Source organism: Dendrobates tinctorius, unplaced genomic scaffold (genome assembly GCF_039654945.1).
Source record: "Dendrobates tinctorius isolate UK_male_01 unplaced genomic scaffold, ASM3965494v1 ptg000127l, whole genome shotgun sequence".
Taxonomy (NCBI): Eukaryota; Metazoa; Chordata; class Amphibia; order Anura; family Dendrobatidae; genus Dendrobates; species Dendrobates tinctorius.
This window is the reverse complement of record NW_027361795.1, coordinates 12,010,093-12,029,339: the sequence shown is the minus strand read 5'-3', so window position 1 is coordinate 12,029,339 and position 19,247 is coordinate 12,010,093. Positions and strand designations below refer to the sequence as shown.

Sequence of the window (19,247 nt, the reverse complement as noted above, 5' to 3'; positions counted from 1 at the left end):
GGGGGGGTCATGTGAAGTTCGTAGGCGTTGTCATAGTAACTGGGTCTGCCTGCGCATATCAATGAGCTTAACTGCCATTTGAATCGCCTCAGGGCATGTTTTCCCTGTGGCAACATTTTCCCATTGAAATGCATTGAGGAAAATGTTTTTTCAAACGCAAAATGCGCAAAAACTACAAATCCGATCGACACGAAAATTACTTAGCACACCACTCGTGGACGCTGGCTTCGAAACGACACCTCAATGGAGTCTGTGCGTGTAGCGGTTCGGGCCGCATTAATTGCGGAAAATCAACTGCATAATAAGAAGCAGAAGTTAGCAGCGTTCGGATTACAAGATAGTGCTTTCTTCAAAGCAGTATAAAAATAGATACCAATAAAAGTAAAATTGAGACATTAGTAGGTTAAATGTTTTTGAATATCCATATTGAATCAGGAGCCCCATACAGTTCATGATGGCCCCATAAGATGCTCCATACAAAATACTCCCCATATAATGCTGCACATGGTTAATAATGGCCCCATAAGATGCTCCATAGATTATGCTCCATATGCTGCCCCATAAAATGATCCATAGATCATTCCCCATATGCTGCCCCATAAGATGCTCCATAGATCATGCCCCATAAAGGCTATGGCTCCTTAAGCTGCTGCGAATTATAATATATAAAAAAAAAAAAAAACACCTCACCTCTCGTCGTTGGGGGACAGGTGCCGATGTCGCCGCTGGCTCAGGGCCCTGGCACCTGAGATATTCGCCTGTCACCGTTCCACCACAGCGCGCCACTCTGTCTGCCGGGTCCTCTGTCAGTGACTGTTCAGGCAGAGGGTGCGCACTAACCACGTCATGACCTCTGACCTGAACGTCACAGCCAGAGGACAGAGCAGCGCGGGAACAGGTGAATATTGCATATACTTACCCCCTCTTGGCACGGTCTCTGCAGCCCCTGCTTCTCCCACGGTCTCCGGCAGCTCTTCCTTTCTTCAGCAGTCATGAACATGCGCATATTCATGACTAATGAGCGGTACCAAGTGACCGCTGAACACAGGCGCCGGAGACCATGGGAGAAGCAGGGGCAGCAGAGACCGCACCAGGAGGGGTCAAGTATGATCTGACACCCCCGCCGACCCCCTGGCGTATATGACTCGAGGATAAGCCGAGAGGGGCACTTTCAGCCTTAAAAAACGGGCTGAAAATCTCAGCTTATACTCGACTATATACGGTATGTAGTGAAGATTTTGACTCCATGGGCATTTTCCAGAAACAGGCAGCAGTGGATGTTGCTGAGTGAAAATTGCAAACTGCCAATGCAGTCACCAGTACATTATGCCCAGCCCGTGCTTATGGAGACACGCACCTGTAAATTAGGCTCCCTTCACTACAGAAATGCCAAACATGTGGGCACTAAATGTAGTTTAGGCCCACTGGGGCTCAGAAGGGAGTGGGGCATTTGGATGTGCGGAATTTGCTCAGTTTCTTCTGGGGTGAGAGGAGTCATTTTGGTTTTCCAGAGCCTTTGTGCTACCAGTAACGTGGAAGCCCCTATATTTCCGTTAACAGATGACAGATCTGATTGGGGACTTGCTTTTTTTGTGGATTGAGTTGAAGCTTTTATTGGAAACATTTTGGATAACATTTATCCGGTGCTCTACACTGAGCACTTACATCGGGGTTTCCATCTACATCTGAGTGACGTGATCCAGATGAAACCCCCAAGTGATCCATTCACTATGAGGCAGCAGATTTACTGTCGCACACTAATAGATGCTTTATATTGCAAAAATAGTTTTTGCGTCACCATATTTTGAGAGCTATAATTTTTCCATATTTCGGCCGACAGCCAAGTAACGGCTTGTTTTTTTGTGGGATGAGCTGACGTTTTTATTGGTACTATTTTCAGGCACATGACAATTTTTGGGAGGTAGGATGAACAAAAAACAGCAATTCAGGAATTTTTTATTTTTTTTTGATGTTTACACTGTTCCATGTGTGGTAAAATTGGTAAGGCAGCTTTATTCTTCGGGTCAGTACGATTACAGCGATACCCAATTTACATAGTTTTAAGGTTTTTGCGCTTTTACACAATAAGAACTATTTAATAGAAAAAAATTTAATTATTTTTGCATTGCTTTATTCTGAGAGCTATAACTATTTTTCTGCTGATGGAGCTGTTTGAGGGCTTGTTTTTTGCGGGACAAGATTACGTTTTTAGCGGTACCATTTTTTATTCACATTCGTGTCATCACCGATCGTGGGCATTGCTCCCACACAGAGCTGACACCCGTGCCCGATCAACGCGGCGCTCAGTGTGAGGCCGCACAATCAGTGCGCGGTGTACTTGTACTGCTGTTTGCGAGAACGCAGCTCCCACTGAGGAGTACATGTGTGCATGTCGGGAAGGGGTTACGCGACATCCTGTAACCAGTTCTTCAGACTCTAAACCAAGTCTACAGTTTTTGTTGTTTTTTTTTCTTTCCTAGGATTACCCAGGAAGCCTCAAACTACTGTTACAAAGCCATCTCCAGTCACTTTTTGGTTACTAGTGAACTCTAGGTCACAAGGTTCACCTGTGGTACTGTGCCTAGGTGTCCGTGCGTTCTAAAAATAGGTATTAGACCTACCGGTAATCATGTTTCCAGGAGTCCATCCTGACAGCACCATGGAGGACGTCCTCCTCCTTACAGGGACAGGAAAGCACACGAGAGGTTAAAAGGCCCCGCCCCTTTTCCCTCAGTGATTTAACGAGTACCACAGCGTGGATAATGCAATAATTCTTTTAATTATATCATATTACATCATATGACATAACATAAACAGGGAGGGAACTACCCGTGCTGTCAGGATGGACTCCTGGAAACATCATTACCGGTAGGTTTAATACCCATTTTCCAGGACGTCCCCCTGACAGCACCATGGAGAGTACCAAAGCACCTCCTCAGGGTGGGATCACTGCCTGGAGAACCTTTCTCCCGAATGCAGTATGTTGGCCTGATAGCACATCAAGCTTGTAGTGTTTGCAAAACATATTAAGGCTTGCCCAGGTTGCCGCTCTACAGATTTGCTCGACTGAGGCGCCTGCGCGCTCAGCCCAGCCGAAACTGCCCTGGTAGAGTGGGCCCTTAAGGAATCTGGCGGGCTGGCGCCTTCCGACTGGTAGGCGTCCGAAATTACCGAGGTGATCCATCTTGCGATGAACGCCTTAGAGGCTTTTTTCCCTTATTTCTACCCCCAAAGAGGATGAACAGGTTTGGGTCAATACGCCAGTCATTGGTGGCCTCTAGATAGCTTATAACTGCCTGTCTTACGTCTAGAGAGTGGAGATGCTGTTCCTTCCCGTTGCGGGGATTGCTGCAGAAGGATGGTAACACTATCTCCTGATTTATATTCTGGTAAGAGGCTACCTTGGGGATAAATGCCAGATCTAATCTTAAGATTATATGATCTTCTCTGATCTGGAGATATGGATCTTTGGTGGACAGGGCCTGGATCTCTCCTATTCTTTTGGCCGTTGTGATGGCTACAAGGAAAGCCGTCTTCTGAGTGAGAGTTGAAATGGTCATCCTTTCACTAGGGATGTAGGGGTCCCTACATAAGGATCTGAGTACCAGGCCGAGGTCCCATGGCGGGGTGAGCTGCCTAATTGTGGGGCGAAGACGCTCCGTGGCCTTTATGAATCTTACCACCCAAGGATGGGAAGCTAAAAGGGTAGTGAAAGAAGGAGCTCAAGGCCGAAATCTGGACTTTTAACGTGCTGGGTTTAAGGCCCTTATTATACCTCGACTGTAGAAAGTCTAGAACACTAGGGAGGTCGGGGGTACCTGCCAGGAGGTCAGACCTGCCACCTTCCAGGCACTATCTCTTCCATATCTTCCGGTAGATTGCGGATGTTACCGGCTTCCTGCTGGCCAGTAGAGTGGATATGACCTGATCGGATAAGCCCTTTGCTCTCAAGATGTTCCTTTCAGGATCCATGCCGAGAGATGTAGTCTTGCTGGATCTGGGTGGCGGATCGGGTCCTCCTTCCAGACCTCATCTGGAATATTGTGTCCAGTTTTGGGCGCCACATTTTAAAAAAGACATCAACAAACTGGAGCAAGTTCAGAAAAGAGCGACCAGAATGGTGACCGGTCTGCAAACCCTGTCTTATGAGGAAAGGTTGAAGGATTTGGGAATGTTTAGTTTGCAAAAGAGAAGACTGAGAGGAGACTTAATAGCTGTCTACAAATATCTACAGGGCTGTCACATTGTAGAAGGATCAACTTTATTCTCATTTGCACAAGGAAAGACTAGAAGCAATGGGATGAAACTGAATGGGAGGAGACACAGATTAGATATTAGAAAAAACTTTTTGACAGTTAGAGTGATCAATGAGTGGAACAGGCTGCCACGAGAAGTGGTGAGTTCTCCTTCAATGGAAGTCTTCAAACAGAGGCTGGACAGACATCTGACTGGGATGATTTAGCGAATCCTGCTTTGAGCAGGGGGTTGGACCAGATGGCCCAGGAGGTCCCTTCCAACTCTACGATTCTATGATTCTATGATAGGGGTAGCTCGACTGGGTTTCCTACTGCCATGGCCCCTAGCAGCGGAAATCAACTCCTCCTTGGCCAGTATGGCACTATCACCACCGTCGCGTGGTCCTCGCAGATCTTCCTGAGTGCCGCCGGTATAAGCGCCAGTGGTGGAAAGCGTACAGGAGGGGTTCCTTCCAGGCCTGGCTCAGGGCATCCACTCCATCCGGTTGGTCCGCCGGGTTCAGGGAGTAGAATCTGGCAACCTTTGAGTTCTTCCGGTTTGCGAACAGGTCTAACCTTGACCCAACTGCTATGCCCAGCTATCACCCCATATTACTGCTCCCGTTTGCTTCCAAACTCCTTGAACAGCATGTCCATGCTCAACTTTCCTCCCACCTCTCATCTAACTCCCTCCTTGACATCCTGTAATCTGGCTTCCGCCCCCACCACTCCACTGAATCTGCCCTGACAAAAATTACTAATGACTTACTCACAGCGAAAGCTAACAGACAGTTCTCCATCCTCCTCCTTCTTGACCTGTCCTCTGCCTTTGGCACTGTTGACCACTGCCTGCTGCTACAGATTCTTTATTCCTTTGGCATAAAAGACCTTACCCTGTCCTGGATTTCCTCATACCCTTCTGACCACACATTCAGCGTTTCCCACTCCCATGCTACCTCCTCATTCCGCCCCATCTCTGTTGGAGTCCCCCAAGGCTCTGTCCTGGGGCCCCTACTTTTTTCCATCTATACTCTTTGCCTCGGACAACTCATAAAGTCCCATGGCTTCCAGTACCACCTGTATGCAGATGACACTCAGATCTACATCTCTGGCCCAGATGTCACACCTCTGCTGTCGAAAATCCCAGAGTGTCTATCAGCCATATCCTCCTTTTTCACCTCTCGCTTCCTAAAACGCAACATAGACAAAACTGAACTCATTATCTTTCCTCCATCTCACGTATCTTCCCTATCCGATTTATCTATTATGGTAAATAGCATCACGCTCTCTCCCGCACCTGAAATCCGCTGCCTTGGAGTAACTCTCGACTCTGCCCTGTCCTTCAAACCACACGTCCAAACTCTTGCCACCTCCTGTCGCCTCCAACTCAAAAATATTTCCAGAATCCGTCCCTTCCTCAGTCCTCAATCTACTAAAACTCTTGTACATGCCCTCATCATCTCCCGCCTTGACTACTGCAACACTCTCCTCTGTGGCCTCCCTGCTAACTCTTGCACCACTCCAGTCTGTCCTCAATTCTGCTGCCCAACTAATCCATCTCTCTCCTCGCTACTCCCCTGTCTCTCTCCTCTGCAAATCCCTCCATTGGCTCCCAATTCCCCAACAAATCCAGTTCAAACTACTAAAACTGACCTACAAAGCTATCCACAACCTTTCCCCTCCCTATATCTCTGAACTAATCTCCCAATATCTTCCCTCACGTAATCTTCGATCCTCCCAAGACCTCCTACTCTCCTCCACACTTATTCATTCCTCACACAACCGCCTCCAAGATTTCTCCCGAATATCCCCTATCCTCTGGAATGCCATGCCTCAACACGTCTGATTATCCACCACCCTCGGATCCTTCAAATGGAACCTGAAAACCCATCTTTTCAGGAAAGCTTACAGCCTGCAATAACCATTCTGCCGCCTCACCACTGCCTGAGATGCCGCCTCATAACCACCAGAGCTACTGCACCCCGGACCTTCTGTCTCTTCCCCGCTATCCCGTAGAATAAGTCCGCAAGGACAGGGTCCTCTCCCCTCTGTACCAGTCTGTCATTGTAAATTAGTTTACTGTTAACAATATCTATAAATTTGTATGTAATCCCCCTTCTCATGTACAGCACCATGGAAATAATAATATTATTATTATTATTATTATTATTATTATTATTATTATTATTATTAATAATAATAATAATAATACTGGGGGTCCCCCAACGCTGACATAGTTGATGAAAGATCTCTCCGTTTAGTTCCCACTCTGTCGGGCAGACCTGCTGTCTGCTTAGGTAGTCTGCCACTACATTCTGAGAACCCTCCAGGTGGATTGCCGTTACCGAGAGGACAACCTCTTCTGCCCAAGCGAATATTCGTCCTGCTAGTGCCTGGAGTGGTCGATGTCTCAGGCCTCCCTGGTGCTTCAGGAACGAGACTGCCGTTGTGTTGTCGGACAGTATTCGGACGTGTCGATTTCTCACTAACGACCGGTTCTGACGCAGGGCTTCCCAGACCGCATAGAGCTCACTGAAGTTGGAGGATCAGTTTCTGATGCTGACTGGCCATCTTCCCTGGAAAATTCTTCCTTCTACATGGGCTCCCCATCCCCACGTACTGGCGTCTATAGTGATTACCACGTATGGCGAGGTTGTCCATAGCACGCCCACCTGTAAGTTTCTGGGCTGTATCCACCACTGTAGAGATCTTTTTACCAGATCTGGCAATGATATGGGCCCGTCTAGTGAATCCTGACGTCTGTCCCATCTTCCGAGGATTTATTTTTGCAGGGGCCTCGAATGGAACTGGGCCCATCTGATGCACAGAATGCAGGCCGTCATCAGGCCCAGGACCTCCATTGCCCCTCTTATGGAGGAGCGATGTTTTAGGAGGCTCTTGGCTCTGTCCTGAATGATCCGCTGCTTCTTTTCTGGTAGCAAGGATACTCTGCTTCTTGAGTCTAGAAGGACTCCCAGGAAGATTTTCCTGCTTTCTGGCTTTAGGTCCGACTTCTGTTCGTTGATAAGCCAGCCGAGATACTCCAATGTTCTCATCGTTCGGCTCCTGTCCGGAATGAGCCTCTCTTCTGATCTTGTGACTAGGAGAAAGTCGTCTAGGTATGGTATTATAGGGACCCCCTGGTTTCTCAGGTAGGCCACTACCTCTGTTACCAGCTTTGTAAATATTCGGGGGGCTGAAGCCAGCCCGAATGGAAGGCATTGGAACTGGAAGTGGCAGGTCCGGGCCGGTAGTCTGATTGCGAATCTTAGCAGGGTCCGAGATGAGGGATGGATGGGGGCCTGATAATACGCACTCTTCAGGTCGAGAGTACACAACGGCATTCCTGTCTACAAGATGAATTGCCGAACGTATTGATTCCATCCGAAACCTTTTGCATACCACCCAGGCATTTAGAGGTTTCAAGTTTATGATAGTTCTGGCCTCGCCAGATGGTTTTGCAATGGAGAACAGGGAGGAGTAGTGACCCTTTCCCCTCTCCGACTGCAGAACTGGCACTATGACCTTTGACCTGAGCATGTTCTGTAGGTCTGCCCACATGGCAGAGCCTTCCGGGACTACGGTGGGGGCAATGTATCTGTCGGGGGGAGAGGAACAACATTCTATGCTGTAACCTTCTGCGATGGTTCTGAGGACCCAATGGTTGTGAGTTACCTGGCCCCACCTCTCTGCGAAGTGTCGCAGTCTTCCCCCGACGCCTATGGCGTCATTGCCTTCTGGACCGGAGGTTGATGCAAAAAGAGGGGCTTTGCTTCTCCCCCCTTGGCTCTGAACGTTTCTATAGGAGCTTCTATTGAATCTACCCTGGCTCCTAAAGTCGGTCTGTCTCCGGAAAAAGGGCCCCCTCCGAAAGGACTGGGGACGCTTGGGTTTTTCCTCTGGAAACCCTTTGTTTTTGTCAGACACCTGCTCTAAGATGCTATCTAGAGCTGGTCCGAACACCCTTGAGCCTGAAAAGGGGATGGAGCAAAGCTTCGCCTTTGAAGCATTATCCCCCGACCAGGACTTTAGCCAAACTGCATTGGAAAGGGAGCCGTTTCTGGCTGCAAATCTTACTGATTCGGCCGACGTATCTGAAAGAAACGCCGTGGCTGATTTCATCAGGGGGAGGGAAGCTAGGATCTCGGATCTAGGGGTCTTGTTGGTTAAGTGCTCTTCCAACTGCCCCACCCATAGGAACATGGACCTGGCCACCGAGGTGGCTGCTATGTTAACCTTAGTGAGGGCCGCCGCCGTTTCCCCATGTTCTCTTTAACAGGACATCCGCCTTCCTGTCCATCGGTGTCTCGGAGACTTGCCGAGTCCTCGAAGGGGATGGCGGCCTTTTTGGTAACCTTAGCTACAGGAACATCGATCTTAGGAATTTCCTCCCACAATCGAGTTTCCTCTGGGTCAAAAGGCAGTAGGCTCTTAAAGTTCCGGGACAGCATGAGTCGACGTTCTGCCTCCTTCCACTCTTCTAGGACCATGGTCTTAATGTGCTCACTTACAGGGAACACAGTGTCTCCGAGCAACCAGTCCCCCAAACATCAGGTCCTGTCGGGACTGCGGTTTAGGAACTTCTTCAATTTGCAGGGTGTTCCTTTACCGCCTGCACCAAGTCATCAGTGTCCTATAGTCTAAACAGGTTTTTCCTGCCTTGGTCCCACCTGTCGGTCGGGATCTCTCCCTCTTCCTCGGGATCCGAGTCCCGGAGGTCTGACCCTTCAGGCGAGCTTGTTTCCTAGGATAGCTCCATCTCCCACCTCGGCTGCATCCGGCCTGGGGGACTGTGGCCGTGAGAGGCTGGATCTGGAGGCCTGTACTTCCTCCCGCATCAGGGATCGCATCTCGGCAAGGAGGGACAGTTGCTCGTCTCTTACAACCCTTGAAGTGCAGGGTCCGCAGAGAGTTTTGATGTGGGTGTCTGGCAACTTTACCCTGCAGACCGGGCATCTGACAGATTTAGATGTGGCCTTGGCCGGAACTTTAGCCTCTGTCGGGGGGCTGGGGTACCCTTCTCCTGTATGATACACAACATCGATAGTCGGGTCAATCGTCATGGGCTGCGGGGAAGGCGGTGTGGGGGGTGGATTGCGCCAAGCGCACTGACCCCTCTGGGTCCATAACCACCAAAGCTGCTGCTGGCGTGTGCTGAGCCTGCGGTGAGCTGCTGGCGTGCGCTGAGCCTGCTGGCGCGCTGATTCAAAGTCAGCGCGTGACGTCACCGCCGCGCCACGGGTCCTCCCGCGATAGCCGAGATCACGCCTGCCGCTTCCTGCCCGGATCTGACGCACCCCAGGCGTTCTGTAACGGCGGCGTTCGCACCACTGCCTGCGGGGACTCGGCTGCCACTGCAGTACAGCCTGGAGCCGAGAGCCTCCCACCGGGAGGAGCGGCTCCCCCCAGGAGCGACGTCCTGCTCCTGTCTTTGGGGCAGAGGAACTCCCCACTGGGAAGTGTCGGCCCTGGGCATCCCGGCAGGGGGAAGGTTTGGACTGGCCACCCGATCCCCCTGCGCCCTCCGGTAAGTTGATCTTCCTCTCGTATGTCCCTCAATGCAGGGACAGGAAAGACACTGAGGGAAAAGGGGTGGGGCCTTTTAACCTCTCGTGTGCTTTCCTGTCCCTGTAAGGAGGAGGACTACGTCCTCCATGGTGCTGTCAGGGGGACGTCCAGGAAATAACCGTTTTGTAGTTTCTGATGCCCCACCAGCCTGTTCTGATGAATTTTGGTAGATAAAATCTTGCTTATGACTTTAAGCAAATGAAACAAATATACCCAAATAGGGAAGTTTAGAAATGCCACAAAAGGAAAATTTATGACGAATAAAGGGGGTTGTCCGGCTTTAGGCTCTGTGCACACTTTGCGTTTTCGCAGCGTTTTTCCACTGTGGAAAAATTTGCAGGAGGCTCATTCTTTTTGCGGAATCGCGGCGATTCCGCACCCATAGGAATGCATTGATCCGCTTACTTTCCGCATGTGGCTATGCCCACCATGCGCAAAGTAAGCAGATGCGGTTGATACCCAGGGTCTGGAGGAGAGGAGACTCTCCTCCAGGCCCTGGGTACCATAATCCTGTAAAAAATGGAATTAAAAAAAAAAAAAAAAAAAAAAAAAAAAGAGAGATATAATCACACTCCGGCGGCCCCCGAAGTCCTTCCCGCCTCTCACCACGCTCCCGGCATCTTCCGGTCCCAGTAATACTTTGCGAGCGTGACGTCATCTCAGGTCCTTCGAGCAAAGCATTACTGGGACCAGAAGATGCCGGGAGCGCCACAGAGCAGATCTGGGGCCATCGGAAGGCGAGAACAACAATATTTTTTTTTTTTTTTTTAAATTATTTTTAACATTGTCACATTTCCAAGTGATGCTTGTAATGTGCAAGAATTCCACTTGAAAAACATTTACAAAACGCTTGTTTTTCACTGGAAAAACGCATGTGAATTCGCATGCACTTTACCCGCGGCGGGAGTTGCTGAAATTTCCGCAGCATTTCTGCACATAGCTTTAGGCTACAAGTCTGCAATCATTATGATTACTGACTTATGAATCCACACATTGCACGCACTACTTGATGTGACGCGTGACTACAATTATGCAGCATGCAAGCATGCAGCCTTGCTCAAGGTAAGAGAATTAAGTGAGGCCGAACAAGTCTAGTCCGAATGTAGTTGCAAGTATGCAAATTTCATACCTTGTAATCATATGGCCGCCCCCAGATAATCCGCACAATATGCGTGCTTTTGCTATTTTTTTTCCATTAAGAATAAAATGAACTCCGAAAGCAAATGCATTAAAATCTGAACAAGTGCCCATAGCTTTTTAAACAAAAAACAAAAAAACAAAACAAAAAGTAGACTTGTATGATGTTTTTATTGGCGTTACCGTATAAATGAGTGTCCAAGAGATTTGCAAAAGTCTTCAAGGGCCACAGCTTTCTGAGCATTCATGTCTGAGGCAAAACCAGGCAAGAAAATGACTCCGGGACTTTTGCCTTTTACTTTCTGGTAAGCCAACTTTGGCAAATCTGTGCGTGCCAAGTACTGAATGGATGATTTCAACCTGCAAACTGGAGAGAAACAGAAAGGAATTCAAAGACAAGTAAAAAATACAAACAAAAAACTGCATTGAAAAATTCTTAAAAAGATCTTTTTCATGGTTATATGCCATCACTTTCTGCCAAGATGTCCTTGATTCTCAGAATAAAGGGGCAGCCGTAGATAGGTGCTGCAGCTCCCTCACAGTCACTGCAGCTCAATGCTTTATCCACCCACGACCTGGTATAATAAAACACATTCTCTTGATATACTAGCAATTTGCCAAAATATTCTAAGATGGGGATGAAGAAGATTAATATGTTCACACATGGTGGGGATTTTACAGTGAAAAAAAAAAAAACAGTGTAGGATAGATATATAGGTGTAAAACGATATGAAATGATACTTCCTGATATGATTTTTTTTTTACATGACAAAAACCTGACATTTTAACCCCTTCCTGACATCCGACGTACTATCCCGTCCACGGTACCCGGGCCCGTATGACCGTGGACGGGATAGTACGTCTACCGCGATCAGCGGCGCCCACATGGTGAGCGCCGCTGATCGCGGCCGGGTGTCAGCTGATTATCACAGCTGACACCCGGCACTATGTGTCAGGGGCGGTCACGGACCGCCCCCGACACGTTAACCCCTTGCACACCGCGATCATGTTTGATCGCGGTGTACCGGGAGTTAAAGGGAAGCATCGGCAGGGAGGGGGCTCCCTCCGTGCTTCCCTGAGCCCCCCACAGCAGCGCAATGTGCAGCGCTGCTGCGGGGGGCTCCTATCCTCCAGGCCCCCGAATCCAAGATGGCGACGGGGGCCTTCGGGGACCTGAGGAAGCTGGCTTCCTCAGTGCCTGCAAAGCGCAGGCAAGAGGAAGTCTGCTTCAATGCCTGTGACAGATTGCTGATCTGTCACAGTGATCTGTGATGTGACAGATCAGCGATCTGTCACAGGACAGTGATGTCCCACCTGGGACTATGTAATAAAGTAAAAAAAAAATTAAAAAAAAAAAATGTAAAAATAAATTAAAAAAAAAATAAAAAAAAAAAAAAATCGCCAAATAAATTAGTAAAAAAAAAAAAAATATTCCCCAATAAATTCATTTTTTGAAAATAATAAAAAAAAAAAACAATAAAAGTACACATATTAGGTATCGCCGCGTCCGTAATGACCCGCCCTATAAAACTGTCCCATTAGTTAACCCTTTTAGCAAACCCCTTAAAAAATAAAAATAAAAAACGAAGCAAAAAATCATGATTTATATCATACCGCCAAACAAAAAGTGTAATAACGCGCGATCAAAAAGACGCATATAAATATCCATGGTACCGCTGAAAACGTCATCTTGTCCCGCAAAAAACGAGCCGTGACACAGCATCATCAGCGAAAAAATAAAAAAGTTATAGCTCACAGAATAAAGCGATGCAAAAATAATTATTTTTTATATAAAATAGTTTTCATTGCATAAAACCGACAAAAACATAAAAAACGACCTAAATGAGGTATCGCTGTAACCGTACTGATCCGAAGAATAAAACCGCTTTATCAATTTTACCGCACGCAGAACGGTGTAAACGCACCCCCCCAAAAGAAATTCATGAAATGCTGGTTTTTGTTCATTCTGCGTCCCAAAAATAGGAATAAAAAGCGATCAAAAAATGTCACGTGCCCGAAAATGGTACCAATAAAAACGTCAACTCGTCCCGCAAAAAATAAGACCTCACATGACTCGGTGGGTCAAAATACGGAAAAATTATAGCTCTCAAAATGTGGTGATGCAAAAACTATTTTACAATAAAAAGCGTCTTTTAGCGTGTGACAGCCGCCAAACATAAAAACCGCCATAAATAGTAAGTCAAACCCCCCGTTATCACCCCCTTAGTTAGGGAAAAATAATAAAACTAAAAAAAAAGTATTTATCTCCATTTTCCCGTTAGGGTAAGGCTGTGTGCACACGCTGCGGATTAGGTGCGGATTCATCCGCGCGGATTTTGTAAAATCCGCAGGTGAAACCGCAGGTCAAAAGACCTGCGGTTTTACCTGCAGATTGCTCTGCGGTTTTGTCCTGCGGTTTTTCATCTCCTCAATAGAGGAGATGGCAAACCGCAGGAGAATCCGCAGAAAGAATTGACATGTCAATTCTTTCTGCGGATTGAAAACCGCAGATAATCCGCGCGGAAAATTCCGCACCATCTGCACTGCGGTTTTTGATTCCCATAGGGAATCATGCTACTGGGGTCCGCAGCAGCCAAAACCGCTGCGGAACCGCAGCAAAATCCGCAGCGTGTGCACACAGCCTTAGGGTTAGGGCTAGGGTTAGGGCTAGGGCTCAGATTAGGGTTAGGGGTGTGTTGGGGTTCGGGTTGGAGTTAGAATTGGGGGTTTCCACTGTTTGGGCACATCAGGGGCTCTCCAAATGCAACATGGCGTCTGATCTCAATTCCAGCCAATTCTGAGTTGAAAAAGTCAAATGGTGCTCCTTCCCTTCCAAGCTCTGCCATGCGCCCAAACAGTGTTTTACCCCCACATGTAGGGTATCAGCCTACTCAGGACAAATTGCAAAACAATTTTTGGGGTCCAATTTCTCCTGTTACCCTTAGGAAAATAAAAAATTGGGGGCAAAAATATCATTTTTGTGGAAAAAAATGATTTTTTTATTTTCACGTCCGAGTGTTATAAACTTCTGTGAAGCACTTGGGGGTTCAAAGTGCTCACCACACATCTAGTTAAGTTCCGTGGGGGGTCTAGTGTTCAAAATGGGGTCACTTGTGGGGAGTTTCAATAGTTTAGGTACATCAGGGGCTCTCCAAACGCACATGACACCCGCAGACCATTCCATCAAAGTCTGCATTCCAAAACGTCACTGCTTCCATTCCGAGCCCCGACGTGTGTCCATACAGTAGTTTTCTCCCACATATGGGGTGTCAGCGTACTCAGGCCAAATTGGACAACAACTTTTGGGGTCCAATTTCTCTTGTTACCCTTGGGAAAATGAAAAAATTGGGGACTAATTGATCATGTTTCTGGAAAAAAATACGATTTTTTTATTTTCATGCCCTGGCATTATAAACTTCTGTGAAGCCCTTGGGGGTTCAAAGTGCTCACCTCACATCTAGATAAGTTCCTTAGTGGGTCTAGTTTTCAAAATGGGGTCATTTGTGGGGGGTTTCCACTGTTTAGGTACATTAGGGGCTCTCCAAAGGCAACATGACACCCGCAGACCATTCCATCAAAGTCTGCATTCCAAAACGTCACTACTTCCCTTCCGAGCCCCGACGTGTGCCCATACAGTAGTTTTCTCCCACATATGGGGTATCAGCATACTCAGGACAAATTGGACAACTTTTGGGGTCCAATTTCTCCTGGTACCCTTGGGAAAATAAAAAAATGGTGATTAAAAGATCATGTTTGTGGAAAAAATACGAATTATTTATTTTCACACCCGGGCATTATAAACTTCTGTGAAGCACTGGGGGGGGGGGGTCAAAGTGCTCACCACACATCTAGATAAGTTCCTTAGGGGGTCTAGTTTCCAAAATGGTGTCATTTGTGGGGGGTTTCCACTGTTTTGGTACATCAGGAGTTTTCCAAACGCGACATGGTGTCCGATCTCAATTCCAGCCAAAAACGTCAAATGGCGCTGCTTCCCTTCCGAGCTCTGCCATGCGCCCAAATAGTGGTTTACCCCCACATGTGGGGTATCAGCGTACTCAGGACAAATTGCACAATAACTTTTAGGCTCCTGTTACCCTTGGGAAAATAAAAATTGGGGTGAAAAGATCATTTTTGTGGAAAAAATATAATTTTTTAATTGTACCGCTGTACGTTATAAACTTCTGTAAAGCCCTTGTGGGTTCAAAGTTCTCACCACATATCTAGATAAGTTCCTTGGGGGGTCTAGTTTCCAAAATGGGGTCACTTGTAGGGGGTTTCCACTGTTTAGGTACATCAGGGACTCTCCAAACGTGACATGGCGTCCGATCTGAATTCCAGCCAATTTTGCATTGAACAAGTCAAACGGCGCTCCTTCCATTCTGAGCTCTGCCATGCGCCGAAACAGTCGTTCCCCCCCACAAATCAGGTATCAGCGTACTCAGGACAAATTGCACAATAACTTTTGCAGTCCAATTTCTCCTGTTACCCTTGGTAAAATAAAAAAAATTGAACCTGAAGTATTTTTTTTGTGAAAAAAAGTTAGATGTTAATTTCTTTTTAAATATTCAAAAAAATTCCTGTGACGCACCTAATGGGTTAATAAACTTCTTGAATGTGGTTTTGAGCACCTTAAGGGGTTCAGTTTTTAGAATGGTGTCACTTTTGGGTATTTTCTATCATATAGACCCCTCAAAGTGGCTTCAAATGTGATGTGGTCCTAAAAATAAAATGGTGTTGTAAAAATGAGAAATCGCTGGTCAACTTTTAACCCTTATAACTTCCTAACAAAAAAAAATTTTGGTTCCAAAATTGTGCTGATGTAAAGTAAACATGTGGGAAATGTTACTTATCAAGTTTTTTGTGTGCCGTATCTCTGTGATTTAAGGGCATAAAAATTCAAAGTTGGAAAATTGCGAAATTTTCAAAATTTTTGCCAAATTTCCATTTTTTTCACAAATAAACGCAAGTTATTTGAATGAAATTTTACCACTAACATGAAGTACAATATGTCACGAGAAAACAATGTCAGAATCACCGGGATCAATGGAAGCGTTCCAGAGTTAAGACCTCATAAAGGTACAGTGGTCAGAATTGTAAAAATTGGCCCGGTCATGAACGTGCAAACCACCCTTGGGGGTGAAGGGGTTAAACAGGGGTTTAAAATGGTACATCTCTACTCCCTCATTCTGCCAATTGGTGAGAGTCCTAAGGGTCAGACCACCTCAAATTCTACAATGTAGGTCAGTTCTAAAAGTTTTCTTCAGCTGAATTTTTTGATGACTGGTTTAGAATAACATCTTTTTACAATTACAATATGTACAGTGTTTTGTTTGTTTTGGTAAAACATGTCGTGGATCCGTCCACAAGATGTAATTCTGTGTTGAACCCAACAAGTCCAAATGATACATTTCCGGTCGGTGACCATGATGATACAAGCGATTCTGCCAGGCTTTCATGAAGTATTCTCCTCTTTCACATGGGAATGTTTTCAATAGTCATTATATAACGCTACATTTACTTTGCTGTGTGTCCGGAATATATCAACTGCTCATAACTGGGACACAGGGTTGCTGTAGGTACAATAACGGCTTTGTCGCAAGCTGCTAGACAGATATAATACTGCTGTTTTCTTAAGTAATCACAATACTCCGCTACACATTACAGTGAGAAATAGTTAACGTGCTTTCATGATGAAATTTGTGATCAATGAGGTTTGCAAATCCAAATTAATAACTACAACTTACGGAAGAATACGAATCACTAAATCACTTGTAGAAGGGGTCACAAGCAGGAAGGCAAAACACTCCTTCATATGGTGGTGAAGGTGCCAGCAGTACAGTCTAATAACACGCATGTGATCGCAGATGATTTTTCAGACATCGTTTAATGCCCGAGCCGAGGGCCAAGCTAATGACTAGTCGCACAGGCGTGTCCCCGGCGGCTTCTCCCCGCCTGCTGACAGTGACTCACAAGCCTGTGCCCATGTATGCGTGTAGGCAGAGGCTTGCCAGCCACTGTCATCAGGTGGAGAGAGACAGCCAGGGACCCGCCTGTACAACTAGTCATTAGCGTGGATCGCTCCCCGGCAGCTATTAAAAGTGTTAAGGCCCCGTCACACACAGCGATATCGCTGATTTTGTGACGCCACAGCGATCTCACCAGCGAGATCGCTGTGTGTGACATGGATCAGCGACCACACCCCCTGCCGGGTATCGCTGATCGCGCTCCATCGTCCTAGGCCATTTTTTGATAGTTGGCCTCCCGCTGGCCAGCGTGCGTTGCTGCGTGTGGCAGCGAGACCAGCGACGCTGCACGCTGGTTTCCAAGTTAAACAACGGGTATCTAGGATCCGCGTGGCTCTTAGATACCCGCTGTTTACATTGGAAACCAGCTTGCTCGCTGGTCCTGATCGCTGGTGGGGCTGTCTATGTGACAGATCACCAGCGATCAGCTATGTCCCAGCAATCCCATCCACATTGGATCGTTGGTGGGATCGCTGGGACATTGATACGTGTAACAAGGCCCTAAACCTCTGATTGCTGCAGCGTTTTAGGGACAAAAGATACATGGCTGGGATACTACAGCCAGTGACTAGTACATGCTGACAGGTGCCTTTTAACACCAATTGCTGTACCCAAACAGTTGGGTATATTTATGGACACATTACTTGTCTTGTACAGATTCTGTGTAACTTTTTACTGAAGCCCAAAACAAAGCGTTACTCCTACATGCTTGAGAGAAAGTGATATATAGAATAGCCATGCCAGAAAACATGACACACAAAAATGCAACAGCCAGATTTATCATCAATTTATGAAGGTTTTGATAACAGGTTTTTTTCTAATAATACGTCACATCATTGCAGAATTTCTGCACCTAGTCGGTAAATTAGGCAACTGCGTTTTTGAGTGGCTTTTTTTTTTTTAAATGCATTTTTATCGCTACGGTTAATGTCTTTTCTTAGTATGTCAAGTTTTAAATAAAGCAGCTTTGTTTTTGATACTTCCAGGTATTTGGCTGTAACAAAGCTTTATCTATACAGTATAGCTTTATGTGGATGATGCATCCCTACGTCACCCTCAGTGTCTTCCCATCATCGAGCTCCTACGCAGGCGCACTTCTCTGCTCTGACTCACACGTTGTTTTTGCTCCTTTTTTACGCAAATTATATGCGGTGTTTTACAGTACCAGCAAAGTCTATGAGATTTCAGAAAACTCGCGCACAATTTTTTTTCCCCTGACTGATTTGGAAAACTTCTGCATTTTAGAAGACTACAGCATGTCACTTTCAGCGTTTTTGCACCTACAGAAAGCAATGAGTAAGTGCAAGAATGCAGGTATCAGGTTTTGCTGCATTTTTAGTGAAGAAAAAAAAAAGTGAGTTTATAAATGAAACCAATTTAATTTTGTGATTTTCACAAGTTTAAACCAAAAGGTCGTGATCACCTCACCTGAGATAGCAGTTGGGTAAGTTCAGTTTAATTAAATCAGTGATCTGTACAAAGTATACAATGGCTGACCAAGGTGAGAGATTGAGCAATGCATGTCGCCAACCAAGGTGTGAGATTGAGCAATGCATGTAGCCGACCAAGGTGTGAGATTGAACAATGCATGTAGCCGACCAAGGTGTTGAGGGCAGAGTAGTGCGCCTGCGCAGGAGCCATGACGGGAAGTAAAGAAGAGGACGTCACCGTTAGAATGTGGTAGGACCCGGCCCCTGACTGCGACACCCATCGGACCAATACCGGACCCCTGGGTGAGAATAATCTAACTCGTTTTTCTTATCTTTCAGGTTACATTGATGGCGGTGGCTGCAGCTTATATGCGAAAAATGGGGTGACAGATTCCCTTTAAGAAACTGGCCATCAGAGAGGCGGAGGATCAGGAGGTTGAATGCAGCCCACGTGGTGCCAGGCTGGAGTGCGGTGGCTGATACACCGCTATCTGTGGGACATCGGGGGCCCAGAATGATTAACCCTTTTCAGCACCCCCTGCAGTGCCAGTCTCTGGACCTGCGGTATCGTGTGTACATGGCAGGCACCGCACGGTCTCATTATTAGCAGCATTTCTGCTTATTACAATTGAAAACCTAAAAAGGAAAAAAAAAGACCGCTTGCGCCGGATGGCAGCAGCAATGCCTCCGTCTGGTCACAGACACCTTGGAACAAGTTTGCCCGGTGTCACTGCGGCCCCGGACAGAGAGAGGCTCCTCACCCCGGTAATAACGCGCAGGTGTGACCAGCAGCCGTGCCTAATAACGCTGCATGCTCAACCCCTCGGTGGTGCAGTGACCTCCGTGATGCCGCA

At 46.8% G+C, this 19,247-nt stretch overlaps 1 protein-coding gene across 1 annotated transcript in view; it reads right to left on the bottom strand.

Moving 5' to 3' along the window:
• ABHD10 (abhydrolase domain containing 10, depalmitoylase) overlaps nt 1–19,247 on the bottom strand; it is a 36,973-nt gene that overhangs the window by 17,468 nt on the left and 258 nt on the right. The window contains exon 2 of the mRNA XM_073542517.1: nt 11,124–11,307. Within this exon, the coding sequence (XP_073398618.1) occupies nt 11,124–11,307 (184 nt within the window). The remainder of the gene's footprint in view (nt 1–11,123; nt 11,308–19,247) is intronic.